The sequence below is a fragment of the Chelmon rostratus genome, chromosome 6 (assembly GCF_017976325.1).
Source record: "Chelmon rostratus isolate fCheRos1 chromosome 6, fCheRos1.pri, whole genome shotgun sequence".
Lineage (NCBI taxonomy): Eukaryota > Metazoa > Chordata > Actinopteri > Chaetodontiformes > Chaetodontidae > Chelmon > Chelmon rostratus.
The window spans coordinates 14,570,860-14,587,915 of NC_055663.1; the positions used below are offsets into that span (position 1 = coordinate 14,570,860).

The following is a 17,056-nucleotide window of genomic DNA, read 5'->3' on the forward strand; positions in this document are numbered from 1 at the left end:
TGGGCAACATGAGATTACCATGATGAGAGCAGGTGGATTACTTGTCGCTCACCCATTAGACAATGGTACAGTTTGCTGCTGACTTACATATGGTTTGCAGTGGCAGCACTTTAATGAAACTGTGTATAAAGAGTGAAAATACACTGGATACGGCCTGTTTCCATTAGTATCGGTTGGTCTTTGTACTCCCAGCTTCTGCGGTTCGTGTCTGGGAGCTGAATACTGACTACATTCTCAGCTCAGCGCCGTGTCCTTGATGTCTTTGATTTGAGGAAATCTCTTCTATCACCAGGCTCTTTTCAGAGCGCCAGTATAGCAACATGCCTTGAATAAACACTGGCTCAATGCGGGGGAGTCCTGTGGGAGTCACTCTGAAAGGATTGACATTGTGATTACCCTCTTGGTGTGAAGGATTGGAGAGGTTACCAACCCTCAATATTTGAACTTCTGGGACCCCTCCACACCACGCAATCCCGCTTAATACCTCCTCCTATACACCAGCTCACACACTCAGCACAGCACCCCCACATGCTCATATCTCTCATCCCTACGCACACATCATGCCCCAAGCAGACTAAACCTTCCAGAGAGATTAGGCCTGCTAGCCCTTGGCTAACGCTAATCTGTTCTGTAAACACACAACACTATGAGCCCATTGAAACGGCCTGCTTAGCTGTTGCTGCTTGGCATAGCGCTCCACACCTTTCTCCAAAGCAGAGGGCTCTCAAACCCCTAAACAACTCGTGATTAGCTCCGTTGCGGGAGCTCTGAGGCACTCTCATCCTCACATTTATTTGAGCAAGACATCACTGTGCTCGCTTACTGCCGACAGGTTCAGGCTCTGCTGGTAGACTAGATTTAAGCTCTATAATAATATAATATCTGCTATTGTAGAAGTGCAGACCACCCAACGCAGGATGAGTGAGGTCATGCTTAAATTGCTCAGATTAGATAGACTGCCGCAACGCTGCTGTATATGAATCTGCCGCATGTGCTGGGACAAGTCACATCATTTCAGCGTGAATTAGAACGCTATTCATTAGAAGTAGTCGACTGATCTTTGTACTTAAGCTAGCTGAGGCGAGTCCGCTGTTTTCATGCTGCATTATCGCAGCCATTAATATGCAGTGCAGGATGTTCTGTCCATGGTTTCAGAATACACAACGTCCGGCCAGTATCAACTGTTTCGTCAAAACATATTGTTGATAAAGAACTACAAAAGATAAACTCAAGAACACTCAGATTTAATTCACTGAAGTGCTGTTACTAAGTAGATTTGTTCACTAAACGGAGGTACAAGTCGAAGGAAAACGTTGTATAAATTGTCTCTCTACTGTACGTGACTCATAAGCTCTAGCTTTTAAGTAATACAGACCACAAGACTATGAGAAGAATGTATGTGGTGTAACTTAATCCTTCTGATCGTGTATTAAGAACAGGCATAAAAACAATATGAATGTTCAGCATATTAAAACAGATGTAAATCATGACCAGATGATTTGACTTTTCATTTGGCAGAAGGCCACACTGTCTGTGTCGCGACTCCTGATGAAACTTGAACTTGTGACTCATGATGTGTTTTCGGAGTGGAAGGCAGTTGTTTTGGAGGTGTTCACTCAATCAGGGATGATTCCACTTTGATCGCTCGTTTCACCCTCCGCTCAACGAGGCCGTGCTTTTCACAGGAGGGTGACGCTGCGGCGCGATGTTTGAAGAGCGATCAGCGCTGGGCGGTGCCGCTTTTGAAGCGTGCGCTCTGATGAGATGATGACAAGTTGTGTGCATGATGGGTGCGCTGGGTCGGAGGTGATTTTGCTTTTGATAGAATCGTCTTTGCTTCAGTCGCTCGGCCTGAGAGAGCCAAACATGGACATTGTTCTTCTGCTGTTTATAATTCAGTTGGCCGTTCTCTTGAATGAACAGTTCACAGTGCACAGTTTAATCAGCTGTGCTCGCAGTCAAAGCCAAGAGACACACCCTGATGGAGTATCAAAAAAGCTGTCTCAGATATATGGCCCCATTAAAATGCAATCAACTATGAAATGATGAACTTTATTTTATCAACTGGTGGGTTTGGAACAAACATGAAGTAAGACAAACTATAGAACTAAATACTAGTCTAACTGCTGAATAAACACTGTCCCTAGCAATCATTATTCCTGCAGCTACTTACGCATATTTATGTTGGACACTCAGGACATACATGCATATCTATTTCCAGCCATACTGAGTTTTGGAAGCCTTTATCCAGAAAAGAGCCTTTGGAGGTTGAAGGCGGAGTGAGTTTACTTTTAGGTCACAGTGGGGATTCAATTTTATGGAGCAGGACTGAAGTTCATTTGTGTGGTTTCTTGTGGCTGATACGTAGCGTGAGGGATGGAGACTTTGAAGTAAAGTTTGCACTTGGGTTTAGAATGGGTTTTAAAGGGAGCAATAATTTAGCTTTCCCCCAGTGGCACAAAGCAAACAGACTCGGCTGACGCGAAACTAAACACATGGACAGAGCGCACATTGCCGGGTCCGCCTAATATACACACAACAGATTGAATGACAGTCTGCTATGGACCAAGAGCATCAACGTGACACGTTCCGCATGTGAATTAGACAAGCAGGACTGGACTGAAACAACAGTGCATTTTATTAAAAGAGGTTTATATCATAATGAAAAATGACATATGACAAACTGGGAATTATGAAGGGGGCTAATGGATCGGTAGCTGTGTCTTAAATCTTTCATTCTGCTTCACAGTGATGTTTCAAAGGCCATTTACTTTAACAGCGCAACTGAGTCTACTAATCTCTCTTTTCACTTTTCCTTTGGGCTGTGCGAGACAGAGTGTTACAGAGAGAGACAGACAAAGCTAGACGTGGCCTTTGAAGATGCTCACTGAATGGCTGAAAAACTGCCAGACAAAAATGGGTGAAAACTTCAAGGGAATCACAGGTGTGAGTCAACAAACATTGCTTTAACTATAAGTCCAGCCACATGCAAGTGCACAGATGATGAAGGTTGTTGGAATGAGATAAAATATCCCAAATTACCAAAACCTTATTTTGCTCTCAGGCTGCCCTGGACACACACAGTAATAATAAGACATTATCAAAGCAAATGCAATGTATAACAATAAAAATTAATGACAAATCAACAATATTTCAGTTCTTACCTCTGTGGCTGAGTTTGACCCTGGGGACACTTTGTTTGATGCTTGCTCCAAAAGGGAGGGTGGCCAACAACATCAATCCCACTAATGGGACCCCTGGATGGGATAGTACCTTAATCCTCTTCCCTTTGCCGCCATAATTACTGCCAGACGCGCAGTGCGGAGCCCCTGCTTCATTCAGACTCTGATTTACAGAGCCCTCTGTCTTCATGGTGTGTGAAGTGGTCTTGTTCCGTTTTCACTCAGTCCTTTTCTGAAACCCTTAAGGGAGACCAGGGAAAAGAGTCAAGCTAGGGAGGAGCAATCATAAGTGTGTGTGTGTGTGTGTGTGTGTGTGTGTGCTGTCTCATCTAACTGCACGCAGAATATGTACACAGGTCTCTGTTGTGAGTTCTCAGCTGTTTCACCATGGAGCCCTACAGGCATGTCCCCTCTCTTTACCCGTCCTACATCAGCTGTTACCCGTCACTGGCTTTCCTTTTGTGTCGCCTTTAAATCTGTTTGCCCACAACAAAGGTCGGGCTAACAAAACAGTGACATTCTCCTATCTTTCACTCCACCGTGCCTCTTTCAGTTTCTCTCCCTCCTCTTTCTTCCTCTGACTTGGATAACTCAGTTAATTCTTCAGCTAAATGATACTTGCAAATAGTTTTAGCATTGGCTGATGAGCCTGTCAGCTCCTCCTTTATGTCCTAGAAAGAAATGGGCCGTGTCCCGTCTAGGACTTCACAGTGCATTAAAGAGGCCTGTAGCACAGACACTGGTTCACACTCGATAAAGTGAGTCATATGAGTGAACAGCCATGGGAACATTCGCTGGCTTTTCTGTTACTAATAAGCAAGGAGAACTTGAGCGATGTGCACTAATTGAACACGGGACAAAGTGAAGTCACTGTGGCATCAACTGGACATTTATTTTTGGTTAAGTTCAGCAGGGAACTGAAAAATCTCAGTGTCGGAAATGTGCAGATGGGACAAATTTCAGTCACAGTCATTTTGAGAAAGATCCAACTGGGACTGAAAAGTTGCCCATTAAAATAAATTTGTGGTTTAGAGTTAGTGGCCGACTTTATTCTTTTCATTGATCCTTGTTCTGAACAGCACCTATGGGTGAGGTGAGTATAACTACACAGTAAGTATGTGATCGTCAGGACACAGAAAGTGTTGAAGGGCATGCAACTGCCAGCTTGAGTCTGCAGAGTGGATTTTTTCCTTTCTCTGATGACTAAGAGACAATGAATCAGAAACTAAGCCTTTGATTAGTTAATAAGTAGTGCCTGAACAACTCCTAATCAAGGATTAGATGATACCTGACAACCACAAATGGTAGCTACTCGTGCAAAGAACCAATACCCAGTGATTTATAGGCAATGAATCTTCATTCTGATTGCTTTCAAAATTAACTGCTCCTTATTTGCTCTGAATCTGGTGCTAATCACGGGCTACATGCATATTAGTAAGATGTTCGTGCCACCTGAAGAAAAGTGGTGCATCATACCAAGCCGTTACTAAGAATGCATCATTACCTCATGATAACCTTATCATAGCATCACCCTACCCAAGTGCCAACTGATGATCAACAGTGTTTTTAAACCTGCATTCCTGCACATTCCTCCGCCGCCTAGCTACTAATTAACCAGGCAATCGATGAGGAAATTAATGAATGCATCAAAAGAATGCCTCCCCCTTTAGACATTATTGCTACATCTCTCTCATTACTTTCCTGCCACCCCCATGTCAGATAACACACATCAACCTGTCCCGTGACAACATAAACAACGTCAACCTAGATTAATAGATCCGGTGTGCCACACACACTCACACTCACATATTTCAAATACTGAAACCAAGCATGTTGCTTCAAGTTGCAGCAACTGAACTTACAGGCGTGAGAAGACACAATCAGTGATTGAGACATATTTTCTCTGCAGCGGCTAGAAAATTATATAAGGTGACATTCTGAGCACATACATTCACTCACGTCTGCAAACACAGATTTGGATTGCATGAAATGAATGAAATGTGAAATGCCAGGCTGTCAGAGCTGTAAAAGTTACCATTCATGCCACTTCATTTATTTTCCCTGTCCAGTGTTGTCATCTGGTGTTTGAAAGTGGAGTTCATTACTGAGAATCAGGGCAGGGTGGCACCCATCCAAGCACCCTGTTGTTTTAAACCGGAGAGGATTAGACCCTGATAAACAGACTGCCGTTTATCTAAGATGACAAATTGAGGCACCTTCACACCTTCAGGGTTAGAAATACAGATATGGAGCTGTGTGAGTGAGGGATGGGTAATCAGCAAAGCGAGTGAGACAGCGAGCGGGTTTAAATCCGTGCACTCTCTCTGAGAGACAGTGATAGTGCTGGCGGTGGGGCGCATCCTCCCCACGGTATGTTCAGGGGAGCAGTGACACGAATTCACCCATGTGAGTAGCGCTCAAGTAATGTATCTCTCTGCGCTGCTTGAGTGCCCACATCTATCAGCGGGCCTGTGCAGCTCGCCTCTAGAAGAATACAGCACAAACAAAGGAGTAAGCTCAAGTGTTACAAGAGGAGCATTAAAATCTCTCTATCGGCTGAGAAAAGGATGACAAGCGGAGATGCGGGGAAATACATGATATGCATTGCCAGTGAGTCAATAAATCGGAAAGAGTGAATATTATAGATAGAGGACAAAGAGGGAGAGAGAGGTGAGAAGGAGAAGAAACAGACAGCTTGTGCCATGTGGGTTAAGCTAACACCCCTGTTTCCTGGCGGCCATAGTCCCTGTTGTCTTTGGCAGCACGGCCGGCACACGGTGCAGGGGGTGAGGGGAAACAATCCTGATGGCGATGGTGACAGATTTAAAGCTAGCAGCCAATACGGGGCTGCTGGCTCCTGATCTCAGCCCGACATATAGCATCTGATAGATGTCGAGTCCTCAGATATAAAAGCTTTGGATTCAAAATCATTCAACCATTCACCAGCAGCAATCAATTAACAACAATCCAAAATCTGGAAGTAGAAGAAATCTAAAGCAGCTAAAGTGTTAAAACACACAATATTCCCCGCAGAGGTTGTCAGCAACATGAGGAAGGAGCAGATGGTGAAGAAGTGCTCTGGCCATGGGCATTCTCACACAGAGACCACCCCTAATGAGGCATTTAGCAACACCCAGGTGCCCTGCTGAGTACACTATTATCAAACCCCTCCATCTCCACAGGACAGAGTGCATTAGCACGGCTATTTGTCTTTATTCCCTGACCACAGGCACTGACCTGGCAGAACAACATAGGTAATTGTTTCTAGCTCTCAAGACGTTCGTTGTTTTTCTTGGCAACGGTCAATCATCTTTTTTCTGCCTTGCATTTGGGCAAGCGCGTAACTCCCCCGTGAGTCTGTCGGAGTTCACGTCTCTCAGTACAGGACAGCCACCAGGCCACACTGTTTGTGCTTTCACCAAACACAAACTAAAAAGCACACACAAGGGGCATTAAATTTTAAGGCTGTTCTGTTGGCTACAACTTCAGTAATAGATGGCAGTCAAGAAGAAACACAACACTGTTTAAATACGGAGTGCCACTCCTTTTCTTTACTTCTTGGCACTGTAATGTAGGATATATTTTGGAGAAACTGTAATTTATTTTACGTTCCATAACAAGCTAAAACACTTCTAGAAACAAAGTAAAATAGCAGCGTCAGCTCTGCGTCCAAAGGCTACCAATAAAAACTAGTAATATAGATCTGAAGGGTCCAGCATCTACAGTATATGTTCTAGCTTCTGTCTAAACTATTTTGCCTAAAGATTAAGAATTAACTGTTGCCAGAAAACAATATGAAACAGGTGATCCCTGTGGCCATATAAGAAAACTTCAACCTACACACTAGGACACTAGAGCTTATTGGTAACGTCTATAGCATCACTTCCTTGTTTTTTCTGTAATTTCTTTACTCAAGTCATAAAGTAAACATCAAAGCACCAAGCTGTGATTCATTTTAGATTTTAAGAACAAACATTACTCCACCTTATCTGAGTGAAACACCAACCCTATCAGCACAGCATGTGTGCCTCTCTTGGGAAATTACACATCATTCCAAAAAATGAACGCGAAATAAACTGCCAAGATAACCACTTAGGCACAAAATTTAATCACGCAAACATGGCGATACAGACAGAGATGGGCTTTGAAGTTGAAAACGCTGCAGTGAATTAGCCCTAAATAATGCATAAATGCATAGTACAGAACATGTTAGGCAAGGATATCTAATGCTAGAATACTAGAACAGGGATCATTTGATCCCTTGCCATTAGGAAAGCCTGTATTTCCTGCAGCCGTTTGCCTTCTAATAAATCCTATAAATCAGAAATCCACAGGCTGTCTGATTAAGGAAAACACCTCTCACACATCTAAACAGCAGTGGAGCTCTGACAGCTAGCTCCACTGCCATATTGAAAGAGTTTATGTGAGGATTTCTCTGTTGTGCATCACATAAACACGTTCACAACACCACATTAAAAATGACAGGCATCTCATGACAATCACACTACGGAATTCCTTCCGTTTCGGAGGTGAGGAGTATGGAGATGGATTCATTTCCAACCCTGAGGTCCTGTCTGTCCACATTTTGTCCCTCCCTAAGCTCTTATCTGAAAACACTGGTAAGCGAATACTCTGGGCAACTGCTGGTACGGTAACCAAATACACCAAAGACAGATAATAGTGCTTGTGCTGCCTTTGTTTAAGACTCGCATCATGTTTAATGTTGCTGTTTAATCCCCCGTCCTTTGTCTGTGAAAGACGGAGCCCGCAGCTCCTCTACTCGACTTCATATAAGTGAGACAGTGCTGGCTCATCTCTGCTGTCACACCAAGGGTGAATGGAAAGGTGGGAGAGTGGATGTGAGAAGTGACACTGGATCTGTGCTTTAACTTTTTTCAATAAAGAAGATGGAAACGGAAAAAACAGCAAGTGGAAACAAAGTCGAGTGGCTATTCAAAACAGAGAAGCGACCATGTAACTGAGCCAGCGGCATATAGATAAACATGGGTTTGTTGATAAGGACAACAAAACAAGTAACTCTACGCACGCTGAGCAGGGCACGACCTGGGCGTACAACTCTGAATGTGTATGAGAGCCTGCATGTGTGAACATATGCGTGTGTAAGCCAATACCATCCTGAGGTAGGCAGATGGGAGCAATAAGGCATGAAAACCGACAGTTGTGAGTGCTCTCACTTGCCTCCCGATGGCCTGAGGATACAGAGGTACTCCCATGTATGCTATGCAACAACCCCTCTCAAGAGCATTTAAGTCTTCTACAAAGGCGGGACGCCATTGTTCTGGGAAGGCTTTTGTTACGCGGTTAGCTCGGCACCGGCTCCAGCACAATTTAGTACAGACAGAGGAAACACAGAGCTGCAGGGCAGGCGAACGCAGCCGGGCTGTCTGTCTGCAAGTCATTGGCACCTAGCCGTTGTGGACTCTCTAAACATACTAACTGCAGCAAAGGTGCCCTAGCTGTTTTGTCTGTCTGCACTGAAGGATTCTGGAAACATGACCATATAAGGTTACGCTAGCGTGTAGCATGGCGACAAGTATGTTTTAATAACACTTTCCACACAAAACCTGTTGAGATTTGAGAAAGCACTCTTTCAGTTTTTAGATTTCATCACCGTCCAGGAAAAAGCCTCGGCATGACGTTGTCACACAGCGCAGGAATGGTGCTGCAGGCCATTCAAAACACAGCTGAATATTGATGCTGTGGTTTTAAGGGCAACGTTGGATCGGTCCAGACACGCCACACAGAACAGGAGCGAGGAAAAAGCACCAGGTAGGCTCAAGGTTAGCAGAGCATCGGCTTGAATTGGTTGATATGGGGAACAAAGGAACCCACATATCTACCAAAACCCATCAATTAGTCTCACATTATAACTTATTATCAAATCCAGTCAGTCATACAGTTTCATATGCAAAGCACTTTTCAAAAGTCCCCCCAAAGTCCTCAAAGTTCACAAGTATGCACCTCCAGGCTGCGACTTCAGCAGCAGTCCTCAGCTTGCCCCATCTCCAGCCGAGTGAGCCTGTAACTGCCTGTGTATACAGCAGTCTGCATTAATGCCTGGCAGACACCACCTCAGTGACGTAACGATTGGACGGTGTTTAAAGGAGAAAATCAGACACGATTCTCAGACTTGTGTTTCTGTGGCCCAAAGCAGAAATCACTTATTTACTTCATTCATGCTGATCGAAAGCCCTGAAACACTGCCAGAGAAATCAATATCCACACAGCTCTCATCTCTCTGCCCCCCCCTCTCTCTCACAACACCCCCTCAACCCAGAGCTCCTTGTAGGGAGTTGGATAAACCTTTAGAGGCGCAGTGAGTGGACAGCGGGTCCTTGAGACTGGTAGATACACAGGCAGGGGAAGGATGGCTAAATAACTACACCACTGAACTCCTGTTTTTTTCCCTTTATGCTGCACAGTAAAGCAGCAGAAATAGGCCTACGCACACTGCAGCGAGCTCCAGAAGCAAAGCAAGCAGGTTCACTGCAGTCTGCTTAATGTGCAATGTGAATCTTTTAGATCAGGAAAAAGGCCTTGGCTGTTTAAGTGCACCTAGTTACATTCAGTTTGAGAGCATTTGGAGCCTCACACTCGCCGCCCCCTCCTCAAAAACTGTCAAAACACTCTCAAACACGTTTGGTGTCACAACACTCTGCCACTCAACCGTGTAACTATATACATCTGTAGCTCTCTAGCTCTGTATACCTCTGAGTGGTGTAAAGTAAAACATTAATGCATCGTGAGACATAGCTTTAAGGCTTTCACATTCAGCTGCATCATAAGAAGCATTTTATTCATTGACACACTATTAAGAAATGACTTTGCACAGATAAGGAACTCATCAGTGCTGATAAATAGCCAGATTTACAAAGATTGATGATTTTTACAAGGCCAGTAATTGAAAGAATTACATGCTACTTAAGGGCTGATAATATTTTAGGATCATAAAATCCTGTCACAAAAATATGAAAAAAAAATCTCTTCAGAATTGAAGACATTCGTGGTGATAAATGCAGGTGAAAGCTGTCAAAGTTTGGAAAGATTGAATTTAAAAAATTCTGGAAGGCGCAAAACCTTGGTGAAGTGGCCGAAAATACTACGCATCAAAGTCTCAAAGATAAACACAACAGAGGTAAAGGAGGCTGTGTAACTCTGGGAAACAAGTTCAAACGAACAGGTCTACAAACTAACGTGTCGAAAACATGATGCAGCTTAAGAGAAACCTGCACTGATGACATCAAGTAAACTCGGTTATTTATTATAACGCAACAGATATGAAACAATGGCCGAGTGAACAGCTCACTAAGGTAATCTCCACACACACACACACACACACACACACACAGTGTTGCATGTTTTTGAGTAAAGTGCACATGATTTACATTCTCGTTTTTTCCTGTTTTACCTTACCTGCGCACTCAACTCCGTCTCCTCTCACAGGCGACGCATGGCCAAGGTGCGGGTAGCCGCGTCGCTCTCCTTAATTGCCTGACGCGCAGAGAAAAGTGAGCGAAAGTATCGCGCAAACTCGTCCCGACCTAAAGAACCGCGAATGGATGAGCAGAATATTTCTCCCAAAGTACTTCCACTCCCCTTAATTGTAGTTCAACGCAAACTAGCACTCATGAACTCTTGGTGCACTCTTGTGAGTGTGTATGTGTGTGTTGGATGGCTGGTTTCTCTGTGGCAGCTCGCCCCGGCAAACTCCCAATTATCCTGCCGGAGGGGAGGGGCCCTCAGCATCTGCACACTGCCAGCCAGGACCGAGCTGGGACCGGCCACTACACATCCTCACATGTTATCCAACCACTGGTGATGACGCGCTTGTGTTTTTTTGGGACATTGTGTTTTTTATTTGATAGTGCAAAGAATTTAGAGGCAATAATCCAATTCCATAAAATATGCAGGTTTTTTTTTCTTCTTAATTTGCTTACAAATGGATTCTGGACCAGATGTTCTGCAGCCTTCATCCAGGCGGTGATGAAAGTACAAAGAAAGTGCTTGCTGGGAAAGGATTTTCAACAACCTGGCAACCCAAAAGTTATTCTATTGGTTTATGGCTGATCTATAAAGCATTAAATGACATGAATGGAGGCCTTAATTATAGCATATAACCCTTCGTTAAGGAGGTTTTCTTGGAAAGTGGGCCTGAACTATGACAGGATTGTGATAGATATCATTAAATACAATGAGCTGACTTATTTGGAAATGACCGACATGAAATAAGTAGAAGAATAGTCTGTTATAGGGCGGAGTGATAAATAGCCTTGCATGACATATTTCCTAAGAAATTAGGAGTCACTCAGATGGATTTGATCATGGAAATGCGTGTCCTGGTGCTGGGATAATCCTGTAATTGTGAAGTCTGGGTTATGTGGCAATGCTTGTCCAGCCCCGGCCGATGCCGATCATCTTCCTGCCGGTGAGAGGAAAAAACAGCTGTATTCGGGTTCAGGCAGCAGGTCTTTCCGGGTGGGATGCCTTGTCCACGTGTCTTCTAGCCAGGGAGTGTGCAGACCCAGTGAGTTTGAAGTAAACACTGATTTCTTTGGCACTGTCCTGCATGTACACTCAGACATGAGTCTGTCCAAATCCACACCATTTTTTTTTCCTTTAGCAGAAGCTGTGGAAGGGTCAGAGCCAAGTATACACAGAGGTTGCATTCAGTTGTGATGACAGCTGTAATGTTGGACCCAGAAAAGAGAGTTGCAGAGTGTCCCGCTCATAATGAGAGATGGGATATGCTTGTTATTGCACTTTGGTGGTAATTAACCTACTGCTGCTCCGGCTCTGGGTGTGTATCTTCAGCAGATGTGATTGGGTCCAAGAGGATAGGTTACAGGTTAACAGGTTAAAACAGTGTACTCCCTCCCCAGTGGGAGGTTCGGTGTCAGGGTGGGTACTTCCTCAGGACAAGTCCCACTCACACACACACACACACATACACGCAGTAAAACCATGACTAGTGATGAGCTGCACTGATGACATAAACTGTGTAAAACAGTACAGTACTGTCCAGTGTCCACCCCATCCCTGCCCATTCTCCAGAGAGCAGTGCTAAACATTATGTATGTGTGTGTGTGTGTCTTAAGAGAGAGAGAGAGAGTATGCTCCTGTACTTCTATCATTATGAGGACCAAATAAAAGCAAAAATTGACAATTTTCATTCTTTTTGTTGCAGGGTCAGCTGTTTCACTGTTGAGGGAGCTGGGAGTGCATGGGCAAAATTTAAGAAAGACAGTGAGGGAGATGTCAGATGAGGCTGCTAGGTCTAGTCAGTGGATATGGATCAGGAGAAATAATAGTAGTTGGGGGGTGAAATAGGGACAGTGGGGGGGCAGGCAGAGGACATGCATGCCTAACCCGGCAAGAGAAGAGGTTAAAGTCTGAACAAGACACCTCTCCTCTGCTCTGCTTTCCCCGCCCCATCTTCTCGCTCTGCCAATAGGAAGAGAACCAGGAAGTTTAGATAAGGTGGGGGTGTGGCCAGCTAGAGTCTCTCTTTGGGACCATGCGGCCTGTTCAGGTGAGTTTGCGTGGTAAGACACAGAGTTGGCTTGTTTTTTGATCTTTTTGGTTGTTTTCCTGTTTTGTCTGCTTCTTGAAGGAAATGTTAGGGTTTGTTTTCCTGCTCTGTTTGCTTTTTGAAGGAAATGGTAGGGTTTGCTGCTTCTTGAAGGAAATGTTAGAAGAGGCTGTTAAATCTAGTCTGTGGTTTAGGCCTCCACCTTCAGCACCTTCTAAATTTTCCACCCCCTACCCGAACAAGGGTCTGTATCCAATCCCTACTTTCATCTTTTGACTCTACCTCTTTATTTTCTATCCCCTACCCGAACCAGGGTTTGTATTCCCACCCCGCCTTTTTCTTGGTGCAGTTGGTGAGAGGCAGGGGTAGATGATGGTAGTGTGGCAATCGGCAGTTACATGTGGCATCTAGGCCTGTGGTAGCATTGTAGCAGCTAACAACAGCTAAAGCGGTGAGAGTATGATAGTATCTTAGCAGTTAGTATTGGTAGCTAGCAATTAACATTAACAGTATAGGTGAATCTAGCGTTATTGTCTTCTTCTGTTCCTCTTAGCAGGTAGCGGTTAGCACATAACATTAGCTAAATGGTAGCATCGGAACTGTATTGTCTTCTTCTGTTCTTCCTAGCGGTTAGCAGTAGCATTAGCAATAGTTAAATGGTAGCATCGGTACTGGCCACTACCTGGAGCATCTCTGGGTCAGTTGAACGTGGCGGTGCTGTTTGGATTGTGTAGGAGCAGTGTGAACTGGCACTAGGGGGGGTGACTCTGGGACGCCGGAGTTCACTGCCTAACCTCCTGGAGGTGTAGTGGGACTAAGTAGGCGAAACACTGTTGAAGGGAGGTTTCCACCTGATGACCCCCAGAGACGTGTTAGGAATCACTGCTCTTTGGCAGGTATAGAGGCAGATTAGAGCTCCAAGGTTCTTCACTGAGAATGAATCCTCTTTTTGAGCACAAGTATCTTGTGTTTAAATTAACTGGCACAAGGGCTAAGCAACATAAGGTTTTAGCCTGACATGCTAAAACACACTTTACAAGCTCCAGACCTAATGTAAAGCAATTAAAATTTGAAAAAAGTATGTGTATTTGCTACTGTATTTGGTTCAAAATTCCAAAAGGTTTTTTATTTATTATTGTTGACAGGCATTCCATGCCTTGATGATACCATATTTAGCTTTTTGTGTTATTCCCCTTTCTTTAGTGTGCTGTATATCTGAAAAGTTACAAAGCTAGTCTATGACAAGGAAGTTGGCTTGGCTACATCACACGTGACGCAGCACCACCTTCAGCACAATGACCATCCTCCGCCCATGTGACCTTCCCGCTCACCTCGCTGTCTGCCACTGTGGAACATAGATGTGGAAGGTAACGTTCAGAGCAAAGCAGCCAGTTTCTCTGTTCTTTGCTGCTTTGAGGGCCAGTACAAAGCTAAGAGCACAAAGGAACGGCTGTCGTTATACACAGCCCATTCAACCACAGGATATGTACACGTGTTGTTCTGTGTGCAGATTTACTTCATAGACACACTCTGAATGTAACAATCTAGCTGTGTGTGAAAAGAAATATTCAAACTGCAGGTATTAATTTGCTTTGATTAGCACCCACAGCTAGTCTGCTCAGACAAATCTGTGAGGTTAGTGACACATTGGACAGCTAGGACGGATCAGAACGGATCAGTTTTTATTTTAGAAGCAGTTATTGTGGTGATATTATCCGCACATGTGCAGCAAGCTGGAAGCTAAAAACACTGACAGAGCTGTGCCTGCTCAGGCCTGTGTCTGCTGACAAATCAGAGCACACGGGGCTCTCTGGAAGGGGGCCCGTTAAGAAGGACTGGAGCTAAAGTGTTTCAGACCAAGAGAAAAGCACTGCTGTGGCAATGGACAGTATATGGAAAACACAATATTTTGTTGAACATTAAAGCATGCAAACCAATTCTAGTAGATGCCTAAAATAAAAGTATGAACCTGAAAATGAGCAAAATATGGCTTTAATTAGGAGCGAGATGACAGGGAGCTAGGAAGAGAGATGGGCAACAAAGGTCCCTGGTCGGTTTCAAAGTGGAGATGTTGCAGTTCAGGGTCAGTATCTTAACCCCTTTAAGCAGTTAGTAACTCTTTATAGCCCCCTTGGGATTTAAAAACTTTTTAAAAAATGCCTGGTCTCAAAAAAGAAAATGATGCTGACAGCCAGAACATTGTCTATGTTTTGGGGAAAATTAAGTAAGAAACTGTTTTTAGAAGATAGTTTAAGAGGACTTTGGCAGTGTTCCCAGAACGGCTGCCAAGTTATTTAAAAATCAGGAGCGAACAGCAACAGCAAAGACGACAGCCCAGCAAGTGGTCCATTCGTCCAATTAGGGGCAGGAGCAGCTAATCGACCTATGAATGAAGGTCAAAATTGTTGATCATCTATTGTTCGGCCTCCTTGAACAGACATTTATCCCTATCAAAGGTCTGCTGAGCCTTGCCATACAAAGTGAAAGAGTCATACAGCAAAGTGAAAAGTGTGATTAAACTGTGGTCACAATTCTGATTATGGTTTGGCTTCATTTTAATTGCAATTTAAAGTGAATTTTCAGTGTATACATAGTGAGAAAGCCTGTGAATGTACATGCGATGGTCTGCACAACACACACACAAACACAAACACAAAGTATCACGCAACAATTGAGTTTCTCCCCATGTGAACTACTTACGCAGTGCTAGCTTGTTTTGTGTTTCCTACCCTTATCCCTTGATATATAGAGTGTGAGTGAACAGAGGGGGTTTGGCAATGCAAGGCATGATAAAGCAAACCAAAGAATAGTCCCTTAATCCCCAGTGATTTCTAAAATGCTGTTATCCAGTTGATCCTCCATTAAGGAGGATCAACCATTCACTCTGGATGAGGTGGGAAGCTGCAGAAATGTGAGATCAGCAGTTAGTGGTTTTCAGATGAGTATAGCGTCATAGATGATTGTGATTCTCTGCTACATTGTGATGGTATTGGCATATAAGATGGTGAACACTGGAGGAGGGAGAAGATGTTATCTTAAGTCAGAGAGGAGCAGAAATTTCTTTGCTCCTCTCTGACAATCTCTCATTCAAAGGGATTAACAAAATGGACACACTTTCAGGGGTACATCACGTGTTTGGGATATGTAAGTGGCCAATATATCACTTCACAGTGTTTGGTCCATATTCCCTGTCCCGTCGTCTTAAAGTTGTGTTAAAGCACTCGGCAGCCGGTAAAACACTGAGGCTTAAGTTATAGTCTCCAGTAGGCTGAAACGCTCGGTGAAACGAGGTGAGAGAGCAGCAATTCTTTTAAACATGGGCCCTAATGTTCCATTAGTTAATGTTCACATGCTTGTATTCATGAGGGACAGGGCCTTGTTCACAATCGCACAAACAGTGCACGTTAGTGTGCAGAATGCAGCACAATCTGTGAGTAATTTCTAGCAGTAATCGCGAAGATCTCCAGCGAGAGGGCAGTCAGCCAGGCCCGGTCACCCAGGGAGCTCCTACCCTACGTGGGACACACACACACACGCAGGCCCCAAGCTTTAGTACCAATAGACTTGAACTGATTAACTTATCTTGATTACATGAGCTGCCACCAGGCTCGTAGGGCTCTAAAACAACTGGAGCACAGCTAATTATCGATGGTTGTTACTTATCGATGATTAGGGATAAGGATCATTAATTAGATCTCAACTAGACATGTCAACAAGCATGGAAGGACTTTGTGTATCCCTAGGAAATGTAACTATATAAAAGAGCAGCAGCCTATAAACACACACACACACACACAAGGGTAAATATATATGGATAAACATGTGATGTCCTGATGCATTACTGGGGCCTGCTGAAATATGATTGGCCCCTGAAGTGACCTTGTCCTGTCACTCACCACTTGACCCTTGACAGGTGAGTAAACTCATGAACTATGGCACCTCAAATAACTTCTTGTAACTATAGTGATGCTGCATTGAAGTCATGTAGGAGGGAAGGTAATCATGGGAAAGATTCCCATGATTATGACCTGGAACACAAAAAGTACAATGCGCAAATATTTTTACCATCCACACACACCAAAAACAAACAAACCCAAATCCACAAATTTAGATTTTTCCAGTTGCAAGCAAAGCTTTTAATTTGTAAATATAAATATTGGAAACACTTCTGAAAATCTTATTTACATTCGTGAATATGAATATAATTTTGAAGTGATAAATACTGTAAATAGCTTAAATATAAAGATATATAGCCAAAATAGGTACAAAACTTAAATGTGTTCAAACTTCTATTCCTCAATGGCAGTAGCACTACAGTGATTCT

At 43.8% G+C, this 17,056-nt stretch overlaps 1 protein-coding gene across 1 annotated transcript in view; it reads right to left on the bottom strand.

The window, feature by feature from the left end:
• The window catches only part of sema3d (sema domain, immunoglobulin domain (Ig), short basic domain, secreted, (semaphorin) 3D), a 30,689-nt gene extending 19,782 nt beyond the window's left edge, over positions 1–10,907 (bottom strand). The window contains exons 1-2 of the mRNA XM_041938164.1: positions 10,617–10,907; positions 3,165–3,422 (exon numbers count right to left, since the gene is read on the bottom strand). Coding sequence (XP_041794098.1) covers positions 3,165–3,372 — 208 coding nt within the window. The 5' untranslated portion in view covers positions 3,373–3,422; positions 10,617–10,907. The remainder of the gene's footprint in view (positions 1–3,164; positions 3,423–10,616) is intronic.
• Between the last annotated feature and the right edge of the window lie 6,149 nt (positions 10,908–17,056).